This window comes from Colletotrichum graminicola, assembly GCF_000149035.1.
Source record: "Colletotrichum graminicola M1.001 genomic scaffold supercont1.19, whole genome shotgun sequence".
In the NCBI taxonomy this organism is placed as follows: Eukaryota; Fungi; Ascomycota; class Sordariomycetes; order Glomerellales; family Glomerellaceae; genus Colletotrichum; species Colletotrichum graminicola.
In genome coordinates this window covers 367,377-390,582 of record NW_007361023.1, presented here as the reverse complement: position 1 = coordinate 390,582, position 23,206 = coordinate 367,377, and the positions used below count along the sequence as shown (strand labels likewise).

At 50.8% G+C, this 23,206-nt stretch overlaps 6 protein-coding genes across 6 annotated transcripts; 2 read left to right on the top strand and 4 right to left on the bottom strand.

Annotated features, from left to right (window-relative positions):
- Positions 1-1,323: 1,323 nt before the first annotated feature.
- Positions 1,324-3,072, bottom strand: GLRG_05593 (major facilitator superfamily transporter; the record flags this gene model as incomplete). The annotated part of the gene is made up of 4 exons (XM_008096278.1): positions 1,324-1,806; positions 1,876-2,001; positions 2,068-2,798; positions 2,871-3,072. The coding sequence occupies 4 exons, from the start codon at positions 3,070-3,072 to the stop codon at positions 1,324-1,326; spliced, it is 1,542 nt and encodes a 513-aa protein (XP_008094469.1).
- A 2,804-nt stretch (positions 3,073-5,876) lies between these two features.
- Positions 5,877-6,407, bottom strand: GLRG_05592 (uncharacterized protein; the record flags this gene model as incomplete). Its single annotated transcript, XM_008096277.1, has 1 exon — positions 5,877-6,407. The coding sequence occupies one exon, from the start codon at positions 6,405-6,407 to the stop codon at positions 5,877-5,879; it is 531 nt and encodes a 176-aa protein (XP_008094468.1).
- An 891-nt stretch (positions 6,408-7,298) lies between these two features.
- Positions 7,299-7,578, top strand: GLRG_05591 (uncharacterized protein; the record flags this gene model as incomplete). Its single annotated transcript, XM_008096276.1, has 2 exons — positions 7,299-7,309; positions 7,392-7,578. The coding sequence occupies 2 exons, from the start codon at positions 7,299-7,301 to the stop codon at positions 7,576-7,578; spliced, it is 198 nt and encodes a 65-aa protein (XP_008094467.1).
- A 583-nt stretch (positions 7,579-8,161) lies between these two features.
- Positions 8,162-10,005, bottom strand: GLRG_05590 (kelch domain-containing protein; the record flags this gene model as incomplete). The annotated part of the gene is made up of 5 exons (XM_008096275.1): positions 8,162-8,897; positions 8,963-9,298; positions 9,357-9,538; positions 9,653-9,740; positions 9,827-10,005. 5 exons carry the CDS (start codon positions 10,003-10,005, stop codon positions 8,162-8,164), a joined length of 1,521 nt encoding a protein of 506 aa, XP_008094466.1.
- Positions 10,006-10,894: 889 nt separating this feature from the next.
- On the top strand, positions 10,895-11,808 carry GLRG_05589 (peroxidase; the record flags this gene model as incomplete). The annotated part of the gene is made up of 3 exons (XM_008096274.1): positions 10,895-11,228; positions 11,296-11,683; positions 11,739-11,808. 3 exons carry the CDS (start codon positions 10,895-10,897, stop codon positions 11,806-11,808), a joined length of 792 nt encoding a protein of 263 aa, XP_008094465.1.
- A 242-nt stretch (positions 11,809-12,050) lies between these two features.
- On the bottom strand, positions 12,051-21,561 carry GLRG_05588 (uncharacterized protein; the record flags this gene model as incomplete). The annotated part of the gene is made up of 3 exons (XM_008096273.1): positions 12,051-12,074; positions 12,130-13,367; positions 13,419-21,561. 3 exons carry the CDS (start codon positions 21,559-21,561, stop codon positions 12,051-12,053), a joined length of 9,405 nt encoding a protein of 3,134 aa, XP_008094464.1.
- Between the last annotated feature and the right edge of the window lie 1,645 nt (positions 21,562-23,206).

The following is a 23,206-nucleotide window of genomic DNA, read 5'->3' as shown; positions in this document are numbered from 1 at the left end:
AGCATGCAGGATGTCTCCGACTATCTCGTCACCTTGACAGGTTCAGCTAGAAGGGGAGCCAAGACGGACAATATGACAAACCGAGTTCGAGCCAAGAGCCTGGGGGTGCGGGAGGGTGTCCTTGAACCTGCAAGAAAGCTTGATTTGAAAAAGCTCCGATGCAGTCGACGCTGGGGTGGTGTAGTGTTATTTACCGTAACACCGCAGATTTAACCCAACCACGAACACGTCGTGAATGATCATGATTCATATAGAATCTCCCCAGACCACGACTCTCATCAAAAGTGCAGGCTTTAGGCGCTTACAGCAACAGCAGCAGCAGCATCACATTCCTCGGTGTTTCTGCTGGGTATTGAGGAGATATTGACTACACACAACAGACATTGAATCCCAGCTCAGCAAGCAAGAAGCAAGCGTTGGAGGGGAAATCGTGTCAAGCGGACAACTGAGAATGATTAGAAGTCTGACAGACAGACAACCTGTGCGCTCCCGTTCCGCTCCCGCGTTCGTGTCTGGGGCTCCGCGGTTATGGATGAAGATTCTCCACGGCTGCGGCGGTTAATCAGGGAATCTGACCCGAACCTGCAACCCATCCAGAGACTTTGAAGAAGAGGAGGGGCGGGATGCGGGGCAGAGACCCCATCCAGGCACGTCTAGATCCTTGTCAAGACAGGCCAGTTTCCCGCGCTCGGTCAGACTCCGAGTACAACTCGGACGGGAACTCCAGAACTGCTCCGGAATCTTCCCCCCAGCATCCGCATTCCGTCCCACAGAAAAGACAGGCTCTTCAAAACGTGGGGATTGGCCGGGTGAAGAGTGGAAAAGTCGGTCGGTCGGTCTCGTCAAGTAAATAAGGCGGGGAGATTATGACCGGGGTGTTGACATGACGTTTGATAACCAAAACCCATGGCTGGCGAAGTTACATTTGTTCAGGCAGGGTTCGTCAACCGGCCGCTCTCTCCCTGGCTCCTTTGCAGTCTTGTTCTTTTTCCGTTGGGGATATATCTCTCCGATTTCTAACCCTCGACACGGTCACCCCAACAAGAGAATCGTTTGCTAATGACGACCATACCGAGCATCGTGTGACACGTCAATCATGGGAAACTTGTAGGCCGCAACCGTGACCCCGAAGAAGGATCAAAGCATTATATCATTCGTTCAATTTATCGACGTAATGGCGGTCGTATTTCGCAACTTGCAGAGGTTTTATCATGTGCTTCCGATGGATATGTTATTTAGATGTGCTATATATATGCTTTTGTCATGGGTATCAAAACGACGACGAATTCTCCTACTAGCTATTATGTCGATAATCCATACGGCTCAGACAAGGTACCTAAAGCCCTTGCCCATCTTGCGAGCAGCGGCAATCTCGTCGCCGTCAGTGACCTCGGCGGTCTGGTGGGCAACGTCGCCGTGAACCTCCCATGCGCGCTCGCCGGCCTCGAGCTTCTTGTTGAGGTTGTCGAGGATGACCTTGAAGACGTAGCAGCCGATGATAGTGACGCCGAACATGGCAGTGACGATGCCGTAGCTCTTGCGGTAGCCGTGGTCCTTGAGGCCCCAGACGTAGGACCCGGCGATGTTACCCAGCTGAGAGAAGGCGTTGATCATGGCGATGGCGACGGCGCGCTTGGCGGGCGGGCGGGGGAAGGAAGAGGAGATCCAGGAGTAGAAGACGATGAAGCCGGCGTACGAGCTGGCCTGGAGGAAGAGCGCGACGTAGCGGGCCGCTACGTTGAGGGTCGACATGGAGATGACGAAACCGACCATACCGACGCAGATGGGGCCGACGATGTGCCAGAACTGGGAGGAAACATTAGAACTGCACCATTGCTTGGACACGTCCATTCGGAAATGCTTGATCAAACTTACTCTCTCTTGCTGACGGTCGGCGTGCCAGGCGTTGATAAGGGAGACAATGCAGGAAAAGGCCCAGGGAGGCGAGCTCATGAGTAGAGTCGGGACGTAATCGAAGCCGAGGGTACCGGTGAGAGTGGGCTGAAGGTCATATTAGCAAAGGCATCTTTGATCATTATGTCCAGGACTGGCGGCAACAAAACTTACGAAGAAGGCGTTGAACGACAGACCCACGACGTAGGCCGTAAAGGTAATCATCATGACGTAGATCTTGACGTCCTTGACGGCCATGTACAACCCATCCATGGGGCCCATCTCTTGCGAGTCGACATCGGCCTCGCCGACGTCCTCCGTCATGCGCAGCTGCGCAACGTACAGCTCCTCCTCGGTGAAGCCCTTGGAGTTGGTGGGCAGGTCGGGGAGGATGAAGGCGGCGGAAATGGCGATGGTCATGGTGATGGCGCCCTCGATCCAGAAGAGCCAGCGCCAGGCAGCGTGGCCGAGGACGCCCTGCATGTTGGAGAGGACGCCGGCGCCGATCAGGGCGGAGAAGGCGTTGGAGATGAGGTTGCCGCAGAAGAGGATGGCGTTGCGGGTGCTGAGCTCGCGGCGGGTGTACCACTTGGACAGGATGAGGAGGGCGCCGGGCAGAAAGGCGGCCTCGATGAAACCCAGGAAGAAGCGCGTGGCGACCATGCCGCCGAAGTTTGTGGTGACGCCGGACAGGGTCGAGATGAGGCCCCAGACCACCATGGCAGCGGAGATGTACCAGGAGGGGCGCGAGATCTTGTTGATGATCATGTTGGAGGGGACCTGCATGAGGATGTAGCCGACGTACAGAATGCTCAGGCAGGTGGCGTATTGGGTATCGTTCAGGTTGAGGTCGGTTTGCAGACCGCGAAGGCGGGCGGCCGCGATGTTGTTTCTGTCGAGGTAGTCTGAGCCCCCCCCCCCCCCCTGGTGTTAGCGAGGCCACGGCGCGAGCGAGCAGATGAAAAGAAAATACATACTCATGATGTAGATGAGCACGAACAGCGAGCATCGCGTGTCAATCTTGCGCTTCAAGCTCTTCTCGACAACCACGCGGCGCTCCGGGCTCATGGTCCGCGGAGCGTTGGGGTCCGCAGGGGACTGGTCTTCGATGTTGGCGACATCGCCGCCCTTGGTGTCGAGACCCTGTGTGATGCTCATCTCGTCGTTCGCTGCCGCCATCTTTGCGGTTGCTCTTTGTCACAATGAAGAGGACGACGGCTGAGAGCGTGGGCTGAGTAGAGGGGGGGTGAGGGGGACCGGCTCAGAGGACGTCTGGATTGACAAGAGATAAGTTCTTAAAAGCTTCACATACGACGGGACGGTCCAAAATTATAAAGGATGGCGGCGCGCTCTTCGGCCAAGTCCCGTGGTCTCGCTGGGGGGGGGGAGGGGGAAAAGATTAATCATGCCCCGACTCCTCTCAACAGGAGTATTCCAATTGGGGTAAACCCCCCATGCGCCGCCCATCGAGTAAGATCCTAGTCTACTGCGGTGCGAACACGCGCGCGTGGGAAGTAAGAATTTGTGTGTAGGCCGGGATAACGGATCGAAGAGCCCACAGTCGGCTGCAGTTCCTCGTCCTTCGACCTCCGAGCCAAGGTAGACTACCAACGACAATCGAGGATTCGCGCCTCCGATGGAGCTTCTTCGGCCGCATCAGGATGACGTGGGGAACACCACGGGGGATGTAGGTCGGGGTTAATTGGGGACTTGGAGAAGAGGGGCAAAAGAAAAGAAAAATAAAAAGAGACAGAGACAGAGAGAGAATTCCAAACCAAACCAGTTTGGGACTGGACACGGATAGACAAGGTGACAAGGCACGGAGCGGCTCCAGCTCGTGCTTGTATCCACGGGGAACGTCACCCTGCATCCCGGGGACGACATACGGCTGACTGAATCAGTCTCCTTTGCCCCATTGCCCCATTGCCCAGGTCACAAACTCGTGTATGTAGGACAGCTGGAGTGTCGGAGAGCCCCGAAGGCGGGATTCCTGGGACTGGAGCCCCCCAGCTTTTCAGGTGTCAGACTTCCCCAAGGGGATCCCGCAGTTTGTCCCGTCAAAACTTGTGGGAGGGGGAAATACAGGCGCTACGGGGACGGATGGGGAGAATGGGGAGGCTTGATGATGGATAGGGCCGATATCTCGACCGGGGGGGTTGACCCCGCTGGATGGCCACCAATCCATGCCAAGTGCGGGATGAGATCCGTCTGTCTTCTGACAACCTGATGCTGCGCCGGAGAAGAAAAGAAGAAAAGAAGAAGAAGAAGAAGGAACAAAAACACCGGTCTCGGCAGGCTTGTGGTGTGTGAGAGCCGAGCAGCGGAGCAGACTACCTAGACGAGTAAAACGAAGAGGGCAGCGTGGGGAAAACCATCGTCCAATGACCTTCCTACATAGCAAGCGGGAGCCATCAACTTGAGGTTAGGATCAGCGGCGCTCATCTCCCGGTTCTAATAGGCCGTGGTTTGCCGCCATGGCATGTATACTACGTAGACTTGGACCAAACAGCAGGATGCGGAGTCTTGCGGAGCCTAAACGGCTGTGGCGTGAACGATAATCTCTCCCGGCGATTTGTGCCCCTAGAGACAGACCGCTGCGCACCGAACGCCACGGCCGTTGGTCTCTGTCAAGCTCTTGGTGCGGAGGACACGTCTGTATGCCGTTTCGCATGACACAACAAAACGTGGCTTTGAGACCGATTGCTTGGTAGAGGTGCCCGGCGTACCGTCCGGCCATTACCGTCGTATCGGGATCGAGGCTCTGGTGCACATCAAGAAGCCGATGTCGCCCAAAAGGCAGCACCAAACTAGAAAACATCTATACATATGGACCAACAATACGAGTGGTCAGATTCGCCAAGCTCGGCATTCTTGGCCATTTGCGCTTGATTCTGTTTTATTTTTTTTCTCTTTTTTACTTTTTTATCCCAACGACAAGGGAGTATGTCGACTATAAATCCGTACCCTTTCTCTGAGGACTCTCAGATCTGGATAGGCCTGCTTCCTACCAGAAGCAAGCCAGTCCGTCTACGCCGCCCCCTTCTTACTGCATCTGTTTTCAATACAAACCCTAGTTGTTGGCTTTGAAACCCATTCTGATTTGGGCCGGGCCAGAAAAGCCGAGGCCGCGTGAAAGACCTAGGCGGCGGGCAGAACACCGCGTGAAAGCTACCATCAAGGCCACAAATCCTCCTCTCATGTCTGTGTGAGACTTGCTAGCCAGGGACATTTTTTCAACGATCTATAGAAGGTCATACTTGGCTATAAGTACTGCTGACCAATGAACATGCGGATTTTGGGATGCGTATGCGATGACCTGAATCTCATTCCGCATCGACACGCCAATCATATTGAACATTTGTATTTAAAACGACCTAATGATCTCGCAGAGATCCGGCCGAAAGTGTGCGTGCCATTGACTAGTTGGAGAGGTCCACGGTGATGATATACATGGAGTAAAAATGAGTCGACCAGATCTAAGCTATGAAATCACAACCACCCTTGACAACTGGAGCTGGGTCCGGCTATTGCAGCTGCAGTGCCTCGCCTCTCACAAGGTTATATGATATTCAGCCAGTGCGTGGGATGCCATTGGATAACTACATGTAGACTCTGCCTAAGAGATATCTCAGTCTCGAATGAATGTTACCAAGAGGAAAGAATCGCTTATAAGACTCGGCAAAGTGAGTACCGAGCCTATGGTCAAACGATGCAATGGTCGCCCCTTCACTGTTTTAAGGGTGGGTATTCTCCAGTACTTTTCTTCGTCTTTTTTTAAATTAATAGAGATTCTTTTTCAAAGTAGCCATAACCTTTTCGTGGGGTTATTTCGATATGATGGTGGATTAACATCGTCAAGTCTTGGCTCTTGGGAGCCTAATAAAAGTTGGCGAATAGATTATCGCCCTCGTTCCGTTGGAGCCTTCAGCAACAGAGTACGTTAGATGATGAGGAAGGTTATCCGGGCCTGACAACGCAGGATTTCACGACATCGTCGCTCCCGAATCTCCACTCATCAAGAGCTTCTCGGCGGCAGCCTCGTCATCGTCGTCGTCGGAGTCTTGGTCGTCTCCTCCCATCAGGTCAATAACAAGAATTGAGCCTGAGCTCAGCGTGTCCAGTTGAAAGCCTGCCTGCAAAGCACTGGGGGAATCGAATACGCAACCAGCCACATCGAGGCTGATGTCTGCGTCCTTCAGCGCCAGGCAGACCTGACGGAAGTGCTCGTGATGCGCATCAGTCACATCCACGCCGTCCCTTTCCGCGTCGAAGATGAGCACGACGTTGCCGTGGCTGAAGCAGAAAGTGTCGTCGACCGCGTGGCGAGACGCGTCCTTTAGCGCTGCTACGAGCTTCAAGGGCTCGGCCTGGGCGTTGGCCGTAAGTCGGGTGAAGATGCGGCCGTTCAGCAGAGCCTCAGCGGTGCTAGGCTTCGCTGGAGAGAAGATAGTGACGTTGGGCGGTAGCACCGGGACGCTGGAGCCCTTGGCAGCTGAAGAGTCTTTCGCGTTCATGTCGGTGGTTGATGGCGTCTTTCTGCAATGCCGACGAGGTTTCTCGGCCTTCCCAAGATTCATATTCGGCAGAGCGGAACGCAAAGTTTTTTGCTTACTAATCAATACAGCGGAGCTGTCGCGGAGGACCCCGGAGCAGATTAGACCCGGAGGACGCCCGGGTGGGCCCCGGAAGCCTCGGAACAGTCCCAAGTAGGCAAGCAGTGTGATCTTGCAGGCAAAGTTCTTGTCAGTTCTCCAAGTTACTAGGTGAGGATGCGATCGACGTGATCACCGCGTCGGTCAATGAAGCCATCATAGTAGGATTTGGGGCAGACTTGGCCTGCATGGTGATGCAAGAAGGGTCCCAAGCAGTTCGGGGTCCGCCGATCCGGCTGATTTTGGCCATTGCAATTGGACTGCGCCGCAGACAGTGACTTCTAACCTATATGAGTTTCCCACCACTACAGTCCAAAATCCCATAGGGATGGGCGTCATCGAGGTGGCGCATGACACCTCTAAGCCACGGGATGTATTAGATGTCAGAGGCTGCGAACGAACAAAGCTAACTGCGAATACCATTGGCGATAGCGATACTTGATCTTCAGTAAGATGATGCTCGGGTCTAAAACCATCACTTACGTGTAAAGTAATGATGGTCGCAATACCTGCGTGGCTGCGGACGTGTATGACGTTATTTTGCACTGTTTGTAAGCCTTCAGCATCGATCATACGCCAAAAGGAAAAGAGCCCTCGACCTCGAGGTGTATATAAACCACCCGAAATCCCGTTCCAGACAAAGAAGAGAATCCATGGCAGAAAAACAAGACAAACGCAACAAATATCCAGCAAGCAAAAATCCCCCACCACAAACCACATAACCCCAAAATATTATTTGACTATACCAACAAAATGGCTCCCAAGTGAGTTTTCCAGGCCAAAAACCTCAAAATAAACACAAAAGAGGCGCAGCTGACATAGACTGAGCCACCAAAGCTCCAACAGACGTTTCTCCTTCACCCTCTCCCCCGCGTCCAAGGCTACGAAGCGTGTGATGGCTCAACGAACCGACAACCGTCGCTCTTTCGATTCGCAGGCTAGTTCCTCCACTCTTGGCACTAAGCCTGTCGTCGAAGTCGAACGCTACTTGACGGCTCCGGCCACCCGCTGGACGACCGCGAATCGTATCTAGGCCGTCCGAAACACGGTCCCCTTGGAAGACTGAACAATAAGAGGTTAAGGGCTGGTTGAACTGGAGGAGCTGGGTCATGACAATAACCTCGTTTTATTTTAGCCATACTTTGATAAATACCCTGATAGGAAGGCTTGTGTTATGCCACGGCACCTTGTGCGATCATCTCCTTGGGGTTTTTGATGGAATTGAAATTACCTCAATGCGGAAAGCCTATGTATAACAAATGTATGGAAACCTTATATGGAGTATAGCAGATGTCGCATATGTGCCTAGAAACGATAGTGACAGTTATTGCATCTTTCTACATGGCTATTATTGTAGCCATGGCCACTGTAATGACATGCTTGTAACTGATAACGGGGTAATAGGACACGCGAACACAACTGGCGCCTCGCAGATACAAGCACGTACTATGCGTCATCACAATTACTACCAGGACCGCAAAAGCAATACATGGAGAAATTGCACAAATATACAAGTTGTTTTTATGAGACGGTATCTCGTACTACTAAGCAGATAACTAATAGGTTTACTATCCCGAATCGTCTAGGTCGTTGCATCACCCAACACTGCTCTTTTCTTACAGAGTAACTTTGAAGAACTGAGCCACACAAGGCACTCCAGCTTCGTTCATGGCAAAAAGCATATAGTACCCTGGGATCGCGACACCGTAGTCGTTGGGAACATTGACCGTGAAACTCTTGCCATCTCCGCCGTCCTGTCCATCCAGCGGAATTCGTCGCTGATCCGTGTTGACTGTGTGCGTGGTTGCGCTGACTCGAATCATGCTGAACGTGTATGCACCGGCATCCTGCATGGTGATGGTAATGGGGGCTCCCGCCCTCACGGCCGTGTCCGAAAGGCTCTGGATGACTGGACGCTTGGCCGGGGTGACCCCGTCGGCCTCGAACAGGTACGGCGGCGACCAAAACTGCCCGTCAAAATGGTTCTCCTTGCAGTTCGCGCCGCAGAGACCGCCCCCGCCGGACCAAATCGTGGCATCCGCCATCAGGAGTGCCGTGGAGTGGTAGTTGCGGGGGACGGTATGCGGAGTCGTGGGCGTGAAGCTCCCCGTCGCCGGGTCGAACAACTCCGGGGTGAGCTGGGGCGTGGTGTCCGAGAAGAGCCACATCTTTTGCATCCCGCCCACGACCCAGATCTTGCCGTCGGGCATGACTACGGCATTGGCGAAGCCGCGGTTGTATTTGCCGTTCGCAAGCTTCTGCACCTGGACAGCCTGCCCAGGCTCACCAAGTGTCAAGATGTGGGCGTTGCTGGTTGAATCGTAGCCGGTATAGCCCTTGCCACCGCCGTAGCTGGAGATATGGGTCAGATCGGGCGAAACGAAACAAAGGGTGGGTTGGAATTTTCCGTGGCTTACGTGAAGATCTTTCCTGCAACCGCGTCGTACATGACGGAAACGCCACACATGGAATCTTCGTCGGTGCCCCGCAGGCCGGCGGGCGTGTTTGACCCAGTGCCCTTAGTATCGTACCAGTTCATCTTCTTGGAAGGGCCTGCCTGAAGGACAGAGCCGTTCTTCCATGACCATAACCATGCGTGGCTGTCGGGGAACATGCCTCTCTGCATGACGAGCGGCTTGACCGGGCACCCAGCCAGCTTCGTCCAAGTGTTAGCCTTGGGGTCGTAGACCTCTCCATTTCGTGTGCCAGCTCCGGAAAAGGAGCCGCCGATGACGAATATCTTCCCTTCCGAACTATTAAAAGCCGTTGTTAGCACCTTTCCGACTAATCACGAATAGTGCGTTTGCTTACGTTGTACAACTCGACTGGTACCCCCTCGAAATCTGCATGTTGGACAGCGGCGTCCACGGGGAGGACTCGCCCTTCTTAAAGTCAAGGACGCTGGTTTTTGCGGCGCTAGAACCTCCGGTAACTATAATGCGTCCATCTGCGTCCAAAGAAGTTCCTGGGCAAAACATGTCGTGCTGGGTGTTCTGTCCCATGAAAGTGCGTCAATACTTGGCCGCTTTCTTCTGGCAATACGCATCCCAGCAGCCCATCCAGCTCTGTAAAAGCGCCGTATATGGGTTATCGCTCGGGTTACTCACTTGAACGATAGCGTCGCTGATGTTCCCGGTATTAACGTTGTATAGAGACGTGTATGTTTTTCCGTTACCGGCGGTAGTCCAGCGGTTCCTATTGGATATTTGACATCAGCATTCTCTTTGTATAGCTACGTAACCATAACGTATCCGATAAGAGAGGGAGACGGTTTGACTTACGGCCAACCACTGGACCAGACTAGCAAGTTGCCCGTCTCCGGAACCAAGGCAACAGCAACGGGAACTACAGGAAACTTGACCATGGGGCCCCATTTTCCGACGTTCTGTGCCTCACAGGCTGCAGCGAGTGCAAGCAGCGCTGCAGGCAGGTTGCGGAGGGCGGAGCGAAGGGTGGGCATTGCGAAATGTATTTTCGAGAGTAGAAAGGGATTAATTCTCTAGATGCTGCCCGTATCGAGACAGCAGATCCAAAATAACGGGGACCGGTGCCGAGTAGAAGTATTCGTGAACATCGCTTGTTCTGGGTGTCCCTCTTCCATACTATTACATGTCAATTTGCTGAAAAGGTTGATATTCTCGTGGCTTTCGAATACGAAAGACTTGTTTCAGGAGGTTCACTTAACATCATCTGCAGAACAACGGTGGCTTGGCACTCTTAATACATGTGTGGGACACGACGAGTAGTCTGACAAGGTTCCGACCATCGTGATCCGGCACGCGCCATACGGGGCGCGGCGCCGAGCTATAATCATTGGGAGGACATCATAACATGATTCAGGGGGGCTTCCGAGCTTTTCCTGTGTCAAGGTATCAACAGCTGTTGCTATTTATATTTCGCCTCTAGCCTTGTCGATCAGAAAATAGGGCAGCGCAGGCTGGAGGGGTGGTGGCGTCCCTCGCCGCTTGCTCACTTCGGGTAGAGCCGTGCGCAAGTTGACAATTCTGTCCGAGTGTCATAAGCCATCCCTGGCGGATAGTTACGGTGACAGTTCTGAATACAGTATGGTTCTAAACCATCCTAAGCTCTCGATTTGTGAGTTGGTCGCACAAGTACGTGTTCTAGCACAGATAGAGATGGCGCTAAGAAACATGAGCCCTTCCGCCTACATTGCTTATTTGAAGAAGCTATTTCCGAAATACCTGGAATGGTTTCGGAGCTCTTCTAAATCTCTTGAACTGGAACCTTTATACAGTCTTCTTTTCAGTCAAGCCATTCCAGTTCTCCTTTCCCCCAATTCTTGACATCTAGTTCCAGTTCACCTCATTACCGTCGTTATCATCTACATAATGCAATTCTCTCGGAGATGCACTTCTTTCCTGGCAGCCTCTCTATCAGTCACCACGATCTGCAATGCACATGCACGATCCTGCCCCCCGGTCTGGACCGAGATTGCAGCTGACCTGAAAGGTTCCTTTGCAGGCTGTCCCAGTGAGGCGAGACAGGCAATTCGTGCCGCATTCCATGACTGTTTCCCTGGATCATGCGACGGGTCGTTGATACTAGCCAACGAGTGCTTTGATAGAGAGGAAAACATGCAGATGCAACCGATTTGCGACATATTGGGTGAAAAAGCCGCTGCATACAATGTCAGCACCGCCGACATGATACAAGCGGCAGCAGGTAAGTAGAGGGACTACAGCCATCTACAACGAGAGATTTGCGCAAGTTTCATTGACGGAGAAGCTAGCTTTCGGCGTTGCAGCCTGTGGTGGTCCCAAAATCTACTTCCTCGTTGGGCGAAAGGATTCATCCGTACCCAGCACCGAGGGCGTGCTGCCCACACAAGATTCAGACGCAGCTACCCAGATCACCGCCTTCAAGAAGAAAGGATTCTCTGCTACGGATCTTGTGGCCCTTGTCGGGGCCCATAGTGCGGGACGGAGCTTACAGGAGCTGTCTTTCGACTCGACCCCGGAGGAGCTGGATAGCACCGTTTTCTACCCGGAAACGCTAGAGGAGACGACACCGACCTCCTTGGGCAGCGATGTTGCGCTCGGTAATGATAAAGCGACTAAGCATATCTGGAAAAGATTTGGGGCCAGCCAGACACAGTGGAACTCTGCATTCAAGCTAGCGTAAGTGCTATATTACTTTTACTACGTCGGACGGCCCAACTAATCCATCGGTCAGAATGGGGAAGATGAGTATCATGGGAAATAACTTGGGGAAGCTGACCGATTGCTCAAAGTTGGTGGCCTGAGTGCGAGGGTTGGCCATCGATATCGCGATTATGAGGAGCCAGGAGCAAAATAGGCCGAAGATCGAAAAGAGATAAAATAAAGCCAATAGAATATAATCCCGATAGCTTAAAACGCTAACCACATATTGATACGTGCGTTGGTAGGACAAAGCTCCGTAGGAAGCTTGCCGCACACGCTCTCTCGACTAATCCCCAGGATGGAGTCAGCTACCTCGAGAACCATGTCATCACAGGTTTGACTACTAACGCGAGATGTAGAACACAATCTTTAGGTAATTTGAAAACGCGAACAATCGGTCATTAAAGATTCTAATTACTTACAAAATCCGAGGCTTCGAGCGCCCTATACTCCAAAATTCTCCCCAGATGCGTCTTGTCTATTGACTGACAGTTTCTTCGTATCTTGGTTAAAAGAATCCGCATAAACTGATGCAAACTTGCAGCTTCAGAGGAAGGAAGATTCGCAGAATAACTAAGACCGTCTGATCCGGAGCTCTCTTGATCCGGAAATCTCAAGCCCAAGTAGCCACAAATGTTTAGGTACTCCTTCGTTGACTTCATATAGAGCTGGCCCGAGAACAGATTCAGCTCGGTCAAGAACAGGTCTGGAAGAACTCTGTTCAGAGACTGCCTTGGCGTTGTATAAAGGTCCAAGGTGTCGAGAGCGCGGTACCCTATATTCGGACGAGGAGCGTAGAGATGGAGCGAAACGCAATGGGAGTTCTGTATATCGGGTAGGAGCTCTTGCGCTTCGTAGGGACTAATAATAATTGCTGTTTTTATAGTCCCAGAACTCGTTGAACTCGCCAATATCCATTGGACGTTTCGCTGAAACAGGTCGGCAGTGTAATCTTTGCCCAATGGGACAATGGTACGCGCGAAGTCCTGCGTAACCAGCAGACCGGGATTGAACTTGGCCACGTCGTAATATTTCGCAGCGCTGGTATCAGAAAGCGCTCGAAAGGCGGCGAGAAAGGCTGTAGACTGTGGCGGGTAAAAGCCTTGAGAGATAAATGTTCGGACATCAGGATGGATGTTGTGTGTGGCAGGGGTTGCGGCAGGAGGCCTCTCTACTTGACGTTCCTGTTCGACCTCTGGAGACAACTCCCGCTCCTGCTCTTCACGAAACGTCGTTGACTCTGGGTTGAGACCGCCAAACTGGAGTAGCCTCTTGGTGATATCGTCGACGTGGTGTTCGGCGTCCGAGCTGAATTCAGAACCGTCGAACCGGTTGCGTGGTGAGTACCTCTTCTCGATCCTTTGCGCTTCTTCTTCAAGAAACTTATCCGCATGTTCACCGCTAAGCTCAGTTTTCCCATCAGTACGAGCCTCGTTCCAGAGAGCGTTGTTGCGCTGGTATCGGCGGCCTTGATTCGCCCACAACCATATGCCTCGCTCGAGATCCGCGAAAGTCTCAGAGATGGACCACTCTAAAATGCAAGCCACAGTTATTGGGGTGTGCGAATCCTGTTTTCGCGCTTCAATCTTCCTCCGAATCTCGTCCGGGACACAGAAAACCACAGACTGGCCCTTTCCGAGTTTCCGCATCCGCATGCAAGCTGCGAGGTTTCAGCAAGATATCACCAAGACAAGAACGTTGGTGAACTTACCCTGTACCAATCTGTCTTTGGTCAAGTTGGCCCCAAGTGTCACGGCTGCGCGGTAATTCTCGGGCAGTTTGAGGTCTGTTCCCCTTGTGTGCGCCTCATCCAAGAATACCAGGCAAACATCGGTCTGGTTGGCGAAAGGAGACGTGTGCAAGCTCTCGATCCGGTCTCTGCGGTCGACAACGCGGATGTGATCGTTTTCATCGCAGAAGATGACGGCTTGCGTCTTTTCCCTGTCGTCAATCATCTGTAGCCACTTTTTCGCAACTCCAAGATTGTCAAGCTCGAGAATTTGAGCTCCGACATCGAGAATTACACGGGCTGGCGGGTTCAGCCGAACGACCTTTTCCAACAGAATCTCGGCGTCCGACTTGGTGTCGCTTCTAACCACAGGCATCAAAACCACCGAGTTCTCCTTCTGAAGCAGGTACTCCAGAACAAGCGCATTAGTTGGCTTTTGGTCTGGAAGATCAAGTTGCTTGACGCTCAGTGGGAGGAAAGCTCGTGAGTCGTTCGTGCCACTGAAACCTGTCGTTGCGTTTCCTTTCCGCGCTCCAATGTCCCATCCCGAAGCCGAAAGTTTATGCGGAAACTCTTTCATCTCCTTGGGAAACACAATGTGTTCGAGGAAATAGTCAATTGTGGCCTTGGAATAGCGGAAGCATGGAAACACTTGCTCTTCGCGCTGCTGCAGATCCTCTAGGTTGATACCCGACAGCTGCTGGAAAGTGACGGGTAGGTGATCGCTATCTTGTACCCAAACTCGGTACTCTGTGTCGGCTTGGTCTGAGAGCATAAGGTGTTCGAAGCTGAGGAGTATCTCGTAGTTGTCTAGCCCTCCATAGTAATAACTTAATGAAGTCAGAGTGATGATAACGTCCGGATGGCTGAACTCAGATCGGGCACTTGGATTGTCCTTGGCTCGGTAGGGAACAGCGAGCCGCGTGCTAGGGACCCGATTGTAGTGTGGTCCGTAGTCGACCCTCCATCGTTTCTGACAGAAAACAAAACTGATGATCTGGCATGCAATGAGGCCTCGTAACAGTAATAGTGTGTTTTTGGTTGAGGCAGTCCACAAGTTTGAACTCTCGACCGCGTCGATTTCGGAATGAGAAAGATCAAACTTGGATACATAGGTGTATACAGCTTGCTGTATCGCCGATGGCTGGGAAGCCATAGGAAGCCCTTTTGTGCCCACCTTGCTGAGATGGCGAGCCAAAAGTTCGAGAAGCATGCGTTTGGCGCTTTCCCGCAATATTCGTGTTCTCGGAAAACAGCCATCGTGTCCTGTGGCGATCTCCACTGAGCTGGGGTCGTTGTTCTGAATCTCTGGGAGGAATTTCCTCACAACGTTGAGGACTTGGTGTATGCAAATCCACCGATCGGGGCTATGCTCAACCGGCCGTTGTGTTCCCATCGTATACACGAGCTCAAACTTGGTACTGAAGTTCTCATCGCTCTCGTCTACAATATCGCGAGACACACGGTCAAGGAAGTCTTTTGTCCTCACCAGAGAAGCACTCACTTCTTTCTTTGTGGTGGCTGTCTCAATGCCCATCAGCTGAAAAGAGAGTAGGTGTTCTGGCTGAACCAAAAGAACTCCTTTTGAATCCATGCAGTCTTTCAAGATTGCATAAATGTCTTCCGCTTCGGACGGGCCAATCTTGACTGCTCTGGAGAACGGCATATGGTATATGCGCCTGTCGAGCAGACCCCCTAGTTTAGACACCATCATCTGAAACATCTGTTTCGACTGGGGCTTCGCAACAATGACTCGAACAAGATTAGATCCGTCGGCAATGGCTGCCACGACCATTTGTACGATGACCGACGATTTCCCTTCCCCCATATTTAGCTGCATGACGACATTTTCGTTACCGGGCGGACTCCTCATTTTGTCGGCGATGCTCTCTTGAACCTCGCGTACCATAATACCGCTCTCTATCTCCAAGAGCAGCGTGTCTGGAAACTCTTTGGGCAACCAGTTGGTATGCCCTGGATTCTGTAGCTCATTTATCAGAGCCGCCGTATCACCCAGCGAGGCCATCATCCGTTCCGCGCGTTGTAGTTGGGTTATCGCCGTGCCAAACTGGATCAAGCATTCAGACCATGCAGCCGGTGTCACATTTCGATGGATGTGGTTCAGTCTTTGCAAAAGACAAGAAGCGGAGAGTCTCGGCCGTTGATAGAGGTCGTAAATATCGGCGAAAATTTCAACGGAGTCAGTTGCCTGTAGGTCGAGAACAGCGCTTATAATGAGGCTCTGGAGTTTCTCTGTGTGTGTCTTCCAAGTTTGTAAATATTCCGCCAGCTTTTGCTCCGTATAATCTTGCGATAGGCTTTTGGAGTCGTCCGTAACCTGCCGTTTCTGCAAAGAAGTCAAGCTTGACGTCAGGTCTTCAATATATTCCTCTTGATATTGTCCCGAAGCTTTCGTGGAAAGGCTGGAGAGCAAATCAGGCAACTGATAGTCTTGTTTCTGACGTTTATGAAATGATTCAAAGCCAAGAATCCAAGTCTCATGAGCGATTAGAGGCGGTGGAGAGTGCCTGAACATGTCGTCCTCACTAATAAATCGTGGTCTGTGCGAATATGTCGGCTCAATTGTCGTCAATAAGGTCTTCGGGTGGTATTGAGTTGCAATGTGAGATGGTATTTGACGAGTGATCTGTTCGATATATTTCTGGAACTGAAGGTTATTATACCACTCTGTCAATACGTTTTCGGTTTCGGGTACTATCTTGTCAACGATGATATACTGGTGCCACAAAGACGCGTCGGTATGTGTAAGTGGTATATTCGGTGTGCTGCAGGGCCACTGGGCCTCAAGAACATTGAGGAGACTAGTCACCGCCGAAGCCCTCTTCGTTTCAAACAAATCTTTCCGTCTTTCATAAAAAGACCAATACGTCTCCCATTGAAACCTCTTTAAATCGATCTCCAAGCGTTCGGTAAAAGGCATATAGGCGTTCTCGAGACATTGACGAATTTTCGTTTCTATGAAGTCGGTTCCTCTCCTCAAGTTGAACTTGTCTCCTGCTGGTGGCGGTGAAACGCTAGCAACGTCCTTGGCCGTTCGGAACAAGGCTAATACCTGGAGCACAGCCATGTCTGGCTTTTTTGCAAAAGCTAGTGTCGCTAGCCAAATCGCAGATTGGTACTTGTTGACCGAGGTTCTCAAATTTCTCTGTAGCCCAATCCAATGAGTGGTTATGAACTCGGGGAATTCTAAAAGCAATCCAGCGTGGTAGGCAATGAGATCGATAGGGAGAGTGCAATGAGGACCGAGGATCGGAGAACCGTTGGTCAAAAGTTCCCACAGATGTGAAGCCATGTTCGCGGGTAAGGGCTCCACAAGAAAAGGCTCTTCGGCGGATAGAGCTAGTCGGGCAATCGCGAAAGAACGCGACCTTTGCAAGGACTCATTCCGATCTCTTGCAGTATATTGAGTATCATGATCCAGGCTGTAGCTCTCGGCTCCGAATCCAGACACTCGAAAAGTTGACGAACGAATCATGTGTCTTTTCAGGAGATCCAATTCCATTGTGTCCATTGTCGGTGGTTGGATGTATAAGTCCGGGTGAAAGAACCTAGACTTTTTGTCCTGTTCAAAGATTGATTTAACTCGCTCATAGAAGAAGCCATGTTGAGCTAGAAAGTTCAACTTTGACGACCAGACAACCGTCTGCATGACTCGCTCGTTGGCAGGGTAGTAACCTCTACTAGGCGTAAGCTGGGCTATATGGTTAAGAAGCGCCACATTCCCCGGCGTCAAGAGTGAAAACGATCTGACTGATGCTGAGTTCAGTATAGACAATGCTTGTTCTGTACCTGTCCGTTTCGTAAGAGGATCCGGAATTACGAAGGACGTAAGAGCATGCAGATAGCAGAGGAAAAGATTACTCTGCAAGTCATTGTTGCTTAGGAGCTTGGCGAGTCTGCGGTCTACTTGGTAGGCGTGCACTCTTGAAGCACCCCTTGCGATGTGGACATTGACGTGGCCGTCTGCCTTTGCAAAGGATACTTTGCCCTGTAGCACAAGTACCTTGCGACATGTAGGAGTCCAAGGATGGTCAGATTGGTCTGATTTCAAGACCAGTTTGTCTTTCAAGCCTATCAGTGCTCCAACAGATTGATCTGAGTCAACCACCATACCGCGAAATTGTCTCGGGTGGATTGACGGGTGGCCAGGAGTGTGAATGAATTCAAGTTGAGCTCGAGGAAGTTCTACCGTGACCGATGCTTCCGATTTCCTGTAAATGATGTGCAGCCAGAAGGGATCCTCGAGCGGCTGAAAAATTGCCGATATGAGCTTTGCCGACTGGCTACGGATATTAACCAAGGTGGAAGAATCATCACGCATAAGCTCCCAGCTGGATCCAGATGGGTTTTTAGAAAGTCTCCAGTGCGGCGACGTGTGCTTCCATGGAGTAGTGATGTCACGGAACTCGACACACTTCATCTTGTAGTCCCACCAGTGAACGTATTCGTCAACAAATCTCGTTGGTAAATTTCCTTTTAGGCATCGCTTAGGAATCAATTCATAATCCGAGTCGCCTTTTGAGGCCTGTACTAAAAGATCTCCTTCGGAATTGCTGGAATCATGGCCCAGACCCAAGTGAACATCGTACTCCGCATGCCGTCTTTTGGAGGAGTATTGCATTCCTGGGACCGGGGTCGGCATGATTTCAAGAGAAAAGCGGCCAAATAAGTATCGATATGAGTCATGTGTGAGATACCGATGCGGCAGATGATCCAATGGAGCACCGGCAACTAGAAGCTCTCCTGTGATAAGATTGAAACTCACCATCATGGGTGTTTTCGAAGCGGTAATGCTTGTTAGCCATGAATGGTGTGTATGCGAATGTATCTTCCACCTTCGGCTGGGTTCATAGACAGACCACGACGCGGTAATTGTGTCGTCAAGGGCAGAGCTGCCCTCAGCCAGAATCTTTCCGGCCAAGAAACCACAATGCATGTGTGAAGTTCTCTGCCAACGAGAATAAAGGTGTCGAACAGGCGTCTCAAGAGATGCCAGGAGAGTTTGAGACCCCTCATGGATCCCAATAGAGCACTGCATGAAGACTGAGATCGTTGAGTCATCCAGGAAGACGGCTTTTTGGTAAGCTTCTTCGACGTTGAACGTGTCTGCACACATTAGAAAAGCTTCTAGAGCCCTGCGATGAAACTCCAGCTTCTCTTTATCGTCAAGTGACCCTTGGGCCCTGCATTTCAAAGTCTGCGCCCAATGAAACAAGACTTTTCTGGCCCTGGACAAGAAACGGAGGCACTCTTTTTGAGTCTCAGAGCAAGGTGTGAGTGAAAGCAGACGCCGGGATAAAGCGGCGAAAGTCCCCAAGGCAGCCAAAGACTGCCAATTCTCTTCAAATCGTTGAATGGCTTCGAAAAGGCCTTCCAACATCCTCGATGCAAAGCCTTCTTCTTGGCAAATTTTGTGAGCGCTTCGAATTGCGCAGTCGCTTGGTGGTCCAGCTTGATAAGCGCACTGCTGAATTACAAGAGCCGTATCCCTCTTCCTGAAATCTACAGAAGGAGAGAATATTTGAATGAGGATGTTTTTCCATTGAAGCCTATACCCGAGAGGAATTGAAGCTAGGGCTCTATATTCCTCAACGGGCATATCATCCGGGCATTTCTGGACGGTGGCTATGACGGTATTTGGTGTAGGGCCGCTGGGCTTAGATGACGGACGGAAAATATACGGCTGGAGTGCTTTTGAATGTGTTGACAGGCGATACATGCAGGCTTCTGGTATAACATGTCCGAATTCAAAAGAAGTGAGAAACATCCGGTGCTCAATAAAGTACGCGTAATTCAACCCATTATCAAGGCAGACTTCGATCTCAGTGGCTGTTGCAACCGAAACTGTTTTGCGATGCGTCTTCATATGAGGCTTGTCTTGTGACAGGAGCCCAATGTATTGCCGGTTTACCGTTTCGCTGAAATAGCGAGAGAGGCCGTCGTAGCGTTTCAACGAATATTTTGCACGGGGCTTCTGTGGTGAAACAAAATTGGCTTTGAGGACGGTAAACAGAAAATAGACACTGACTTCGCGCCAGTTCCCGAACGCCTTTGGCAATAAAAGCTCGAAAACGGTTGACTTTATCTCGGTAGAGTTCCTCGGAAGCGGCCACTCGTGAATTTCTATTTTCATTCTGTCGGCACGGTTGTGAAGCAGACACCGCGTGCAAGACCTGTCGTGCCGAGTATAGGTGTGTCCCCACCTGTTGACACCTTCATAATAATCGCAGGAACTGTCTCTCCATCTCTTCATTAGGTCATCGTACTCCCTTTTCAATCTGGTGAGTTCCAGTTTCTTTGCTTCCCGATCTTGTCGGGCTTCCTCTTCGATCTTATCTCTGAGAATCATGTGTTCAGAAGATTGATCAAAATAACGAGCAGAGAAACATGTGGAAGTCCCAAAGGTTGTGTAGATGTTTGGAGCCCAACTCCTCGACTTGCAATTGCCAACGCGATCTGCGAGATACTGCTCGGCAGCATGCAACCTTTCCATATGACACTTTTCCGGAAGCAGAAGATTCTGAAAGAGACGCACTGGGATCTTGGGGTCGTAATCCTTGAGCATTGGGTGTAAAAGTATCGCGGCTTTGTCACAGACAATCCAGAGGTCCAAGATTGTCAGCAGCATGATGGACGTCAATTCCGGATTGCCATTGTAGAACAAACTGGCCGCGTCGTGGTAGCTTTCGAGAATTTTGCGCGTCGAATAGACCACGTTTTCTAACTCTCTTTCGGGTTGTTCTGTAAACCATGTTTGTAAATTTTTGTCGACCCAGGTCTCGAAGCTTGCCAGGTGTAAAGTTAAGTGTTCCTCGTCGGGTATTTTCACATCTGATGGCAGATTGCATGGACTGTATGTTGGCGTCTCCCATGAGGGACGAAAGTCAGAACCTGATTTCTTGATATCTCGGTTGGCAAATGATGCCAGAAAGTTGTCAAGATCGGGAAGGTGCATGACGGAGTCCTTTTCAAAGTCCACCGTCTTGAGACTTTCCAGCTCACCACTGAACCCAGGGGCGTCTCTGGATTGAATATCGGACCACCGCTTTGACAAAGTTTCGTTCGCCCGGCACATGATCTGGCGGACATGACCAACTGCTGCAGATGCGGGCTCGGTTGTAAGCTTTAGAAGGCGTCTAGAAAGTTTTGCGACCATTGAAAGAATCAAATCCGAGTCGAGTTCATGATGTAACCCAAGACTGAGAGCTTGAGCCATCATGAAAGCCATGAATGTCTTGTAAAGGTTATCTTCGGGGCGGCCTGCTTCGACAGCCAATCGACCGAACATCAACTGCAGGCAAACGCGAACAAGAAGCCATGTCGGAGAACGGCGCCACGGGAGAAGACAATCAGCCCAGTTCACTTCTTCACGAGTGTTCTTCGAAAGTCTTTCTGCTTCGAGAGACTTTCCAGAAGCCTGTAAGAAGGAATATAGAAGCTCAGTAACCATCTTCGGGCTGGCGGTGTCGCGACTCTCGTCGTGGAATCGCCCTGCTTTCTTCACGCGCGGTTGAGTCGCTACGGCAGGCTGAGCGCTCATCTTTGCCAGAGTTGCAGCTAGGGTCTCCTTAAAACCTGCCTCGTTGAACTTATCCAGGTCGATGACAGACCCGACTCCAGGGAAGGTTCGACGAAGACGACCTTTAGTCGTGATCACGGCCTCGTTGGTCGGAGATAGCTCAAACGCCTCAAAATGAACCGAGTCGTTGACCTTGGTAACTAGAACTCCAGCATTCTGAGCCCTGATGTTGAGGGGAATGGGAATGGCATGTCCTTGTGTGACCTTAGCGAATTTCTCTGAGATCGGAAGACAAGACATACCTGTTTGTGATATCTTATGTAGGATGTTGAGTAATTTGCCCTCATCAACAGCAATAGTGTCGCCCAGAGGCTGATGAACGTCGGCCATATCATACATCATCTTGGCAGCTATTTCAACGATGTTTTTCATCTCTTTCGGCACAAGCTCGCGAAACTTGGTGAGAGAATCACAAAGACACTGAAGCAAAGCCTCCTCGTTCTCAACACTAAAGTCGTCTGCTTGGGGCAACTTCGCCGTAAGGAAAACATGATGAGTGAGATAAAGGGTTGATTGAGGAGACATGATTTCTGTTTCTATTATTTCTCTTTGAGAGTATCTCTGGGAATTAGATTTATGGTATTAATGGATGTTTCTCGGAAGTGTTCTTGGATCAAAAAATGGTTCTTGGTAGCGAAAATGAATACGCTCATACGGAGATATGTCCAGGGATTTTATACCTCTCTCGGGTTCATTGTCATGACGATTACAAAAATCTCCCAGGCTATGGCTATCACGGTCATTGGAGGCAACTTCAACAGCCGACTGTGGTCATCGGGAGTTAACAGTAGAAAAACGAAGCGTATCGATCATATCTCACTCGGGGTCTTCCAGAAACCCTAATTATCTCCATTGGGACATCTCCGGTTGGCTAAATGCTCTCAGATTCCCATGAGTTCTGCCAACATCGAGGCTTAACTCACCTTCTTCCAGTCAGCAGAGTTCTGGCAGACACCAATGGCTTCTTGGTCATACGGCCACGGGCTTACACTCGTTATCAGTATTTACGGCCTCCTGCATATGAAACCGTTCCTGGATGATATTCCGACATAATCAGCGGGGTTCTGTTGGAGACTTTGTGACAAGATAGTTTCTGCGGAATAAGGTTTATGCGGACTGAACGGAAGGTAGATAACAAGATCCGTTCTGATTGAATTCATCTTTGGTTAGAATTTCGAAAACGATATTGTCTTTTATATCCTGTTACTTTCTACGATCTCCAACATTGTCGAAGCTTGGTCCATCAGCAAACTAATGCCAAAGAAGAGAAAAACACTTTTATGCCGGAGGCCGTCGGGCTTGAAGCAGTAGAAAAGTCAAACTTGCCCAGATTGCGTCTATAAATCTTGATAGTCTTCGAATTCTAACTTCAAATTGACTTTGGAGCTCATCGAACTAGACTGCAAGGCCAAATTTTGGAGCTCTTGATAACAGGTAGGCGTACTGTCTTCAACCAATGGTCCAGCATCGCAGCTTCCAACTAAATCAACAGTCACTTTCGGCAGCAAGGACTCCAGCCGAGCCCGTCAGACCTCGGACCTGTTCTTACCTGTTGTGTAAATCTGTATAAGTAGACGGCCATCAGCCATGAACAAGCCTGCCTGCCTGCTGCTGACGGGACAAGCGGGCTGGGGTGGATGCAGATGTTATCGTCGGCCAGAGTTGAGAGTTGGCGGAATCGCGGGGTCGCGTCAAAGGCATTACGTCGTGTATTAATATCTCGCGTTTTGCAAATCCCCATCAAGATCTTTGCCAGGCGTTGGCGACCTTGGGGAGGCCCGTCGTTTCGCCAATAATCTCTTGCAAAATAGCGATTCTGTAAGAAGACGTTAGCGATAGTTGAAAGCAATGGATAAATGATGACTTAACGTACATATCAGAAACCAGGCGATGACAAACAAAACTGGAGGCAAAAACGCCACTCGTCGTAAAAAAGTGCCAGGTTCACTGAAAATACGAAAAATACCGAGAGGTAAGTATAGTGTAAAGGAAAAGATGACCAATTTTGCAAAAAAAGTAGCTTTCTGCCCCTTGGAGGCGACTGGGCCCAGGTGACAAGAAGCCGAGTCGAGGAGGGATACGTAAATAACCCGTTTGAATCGCGAAGCATCGCTCGCCGATAGTTCGAAACAACGGTTTATCATAGTCTCGAAAAGGATCGATATCGAAA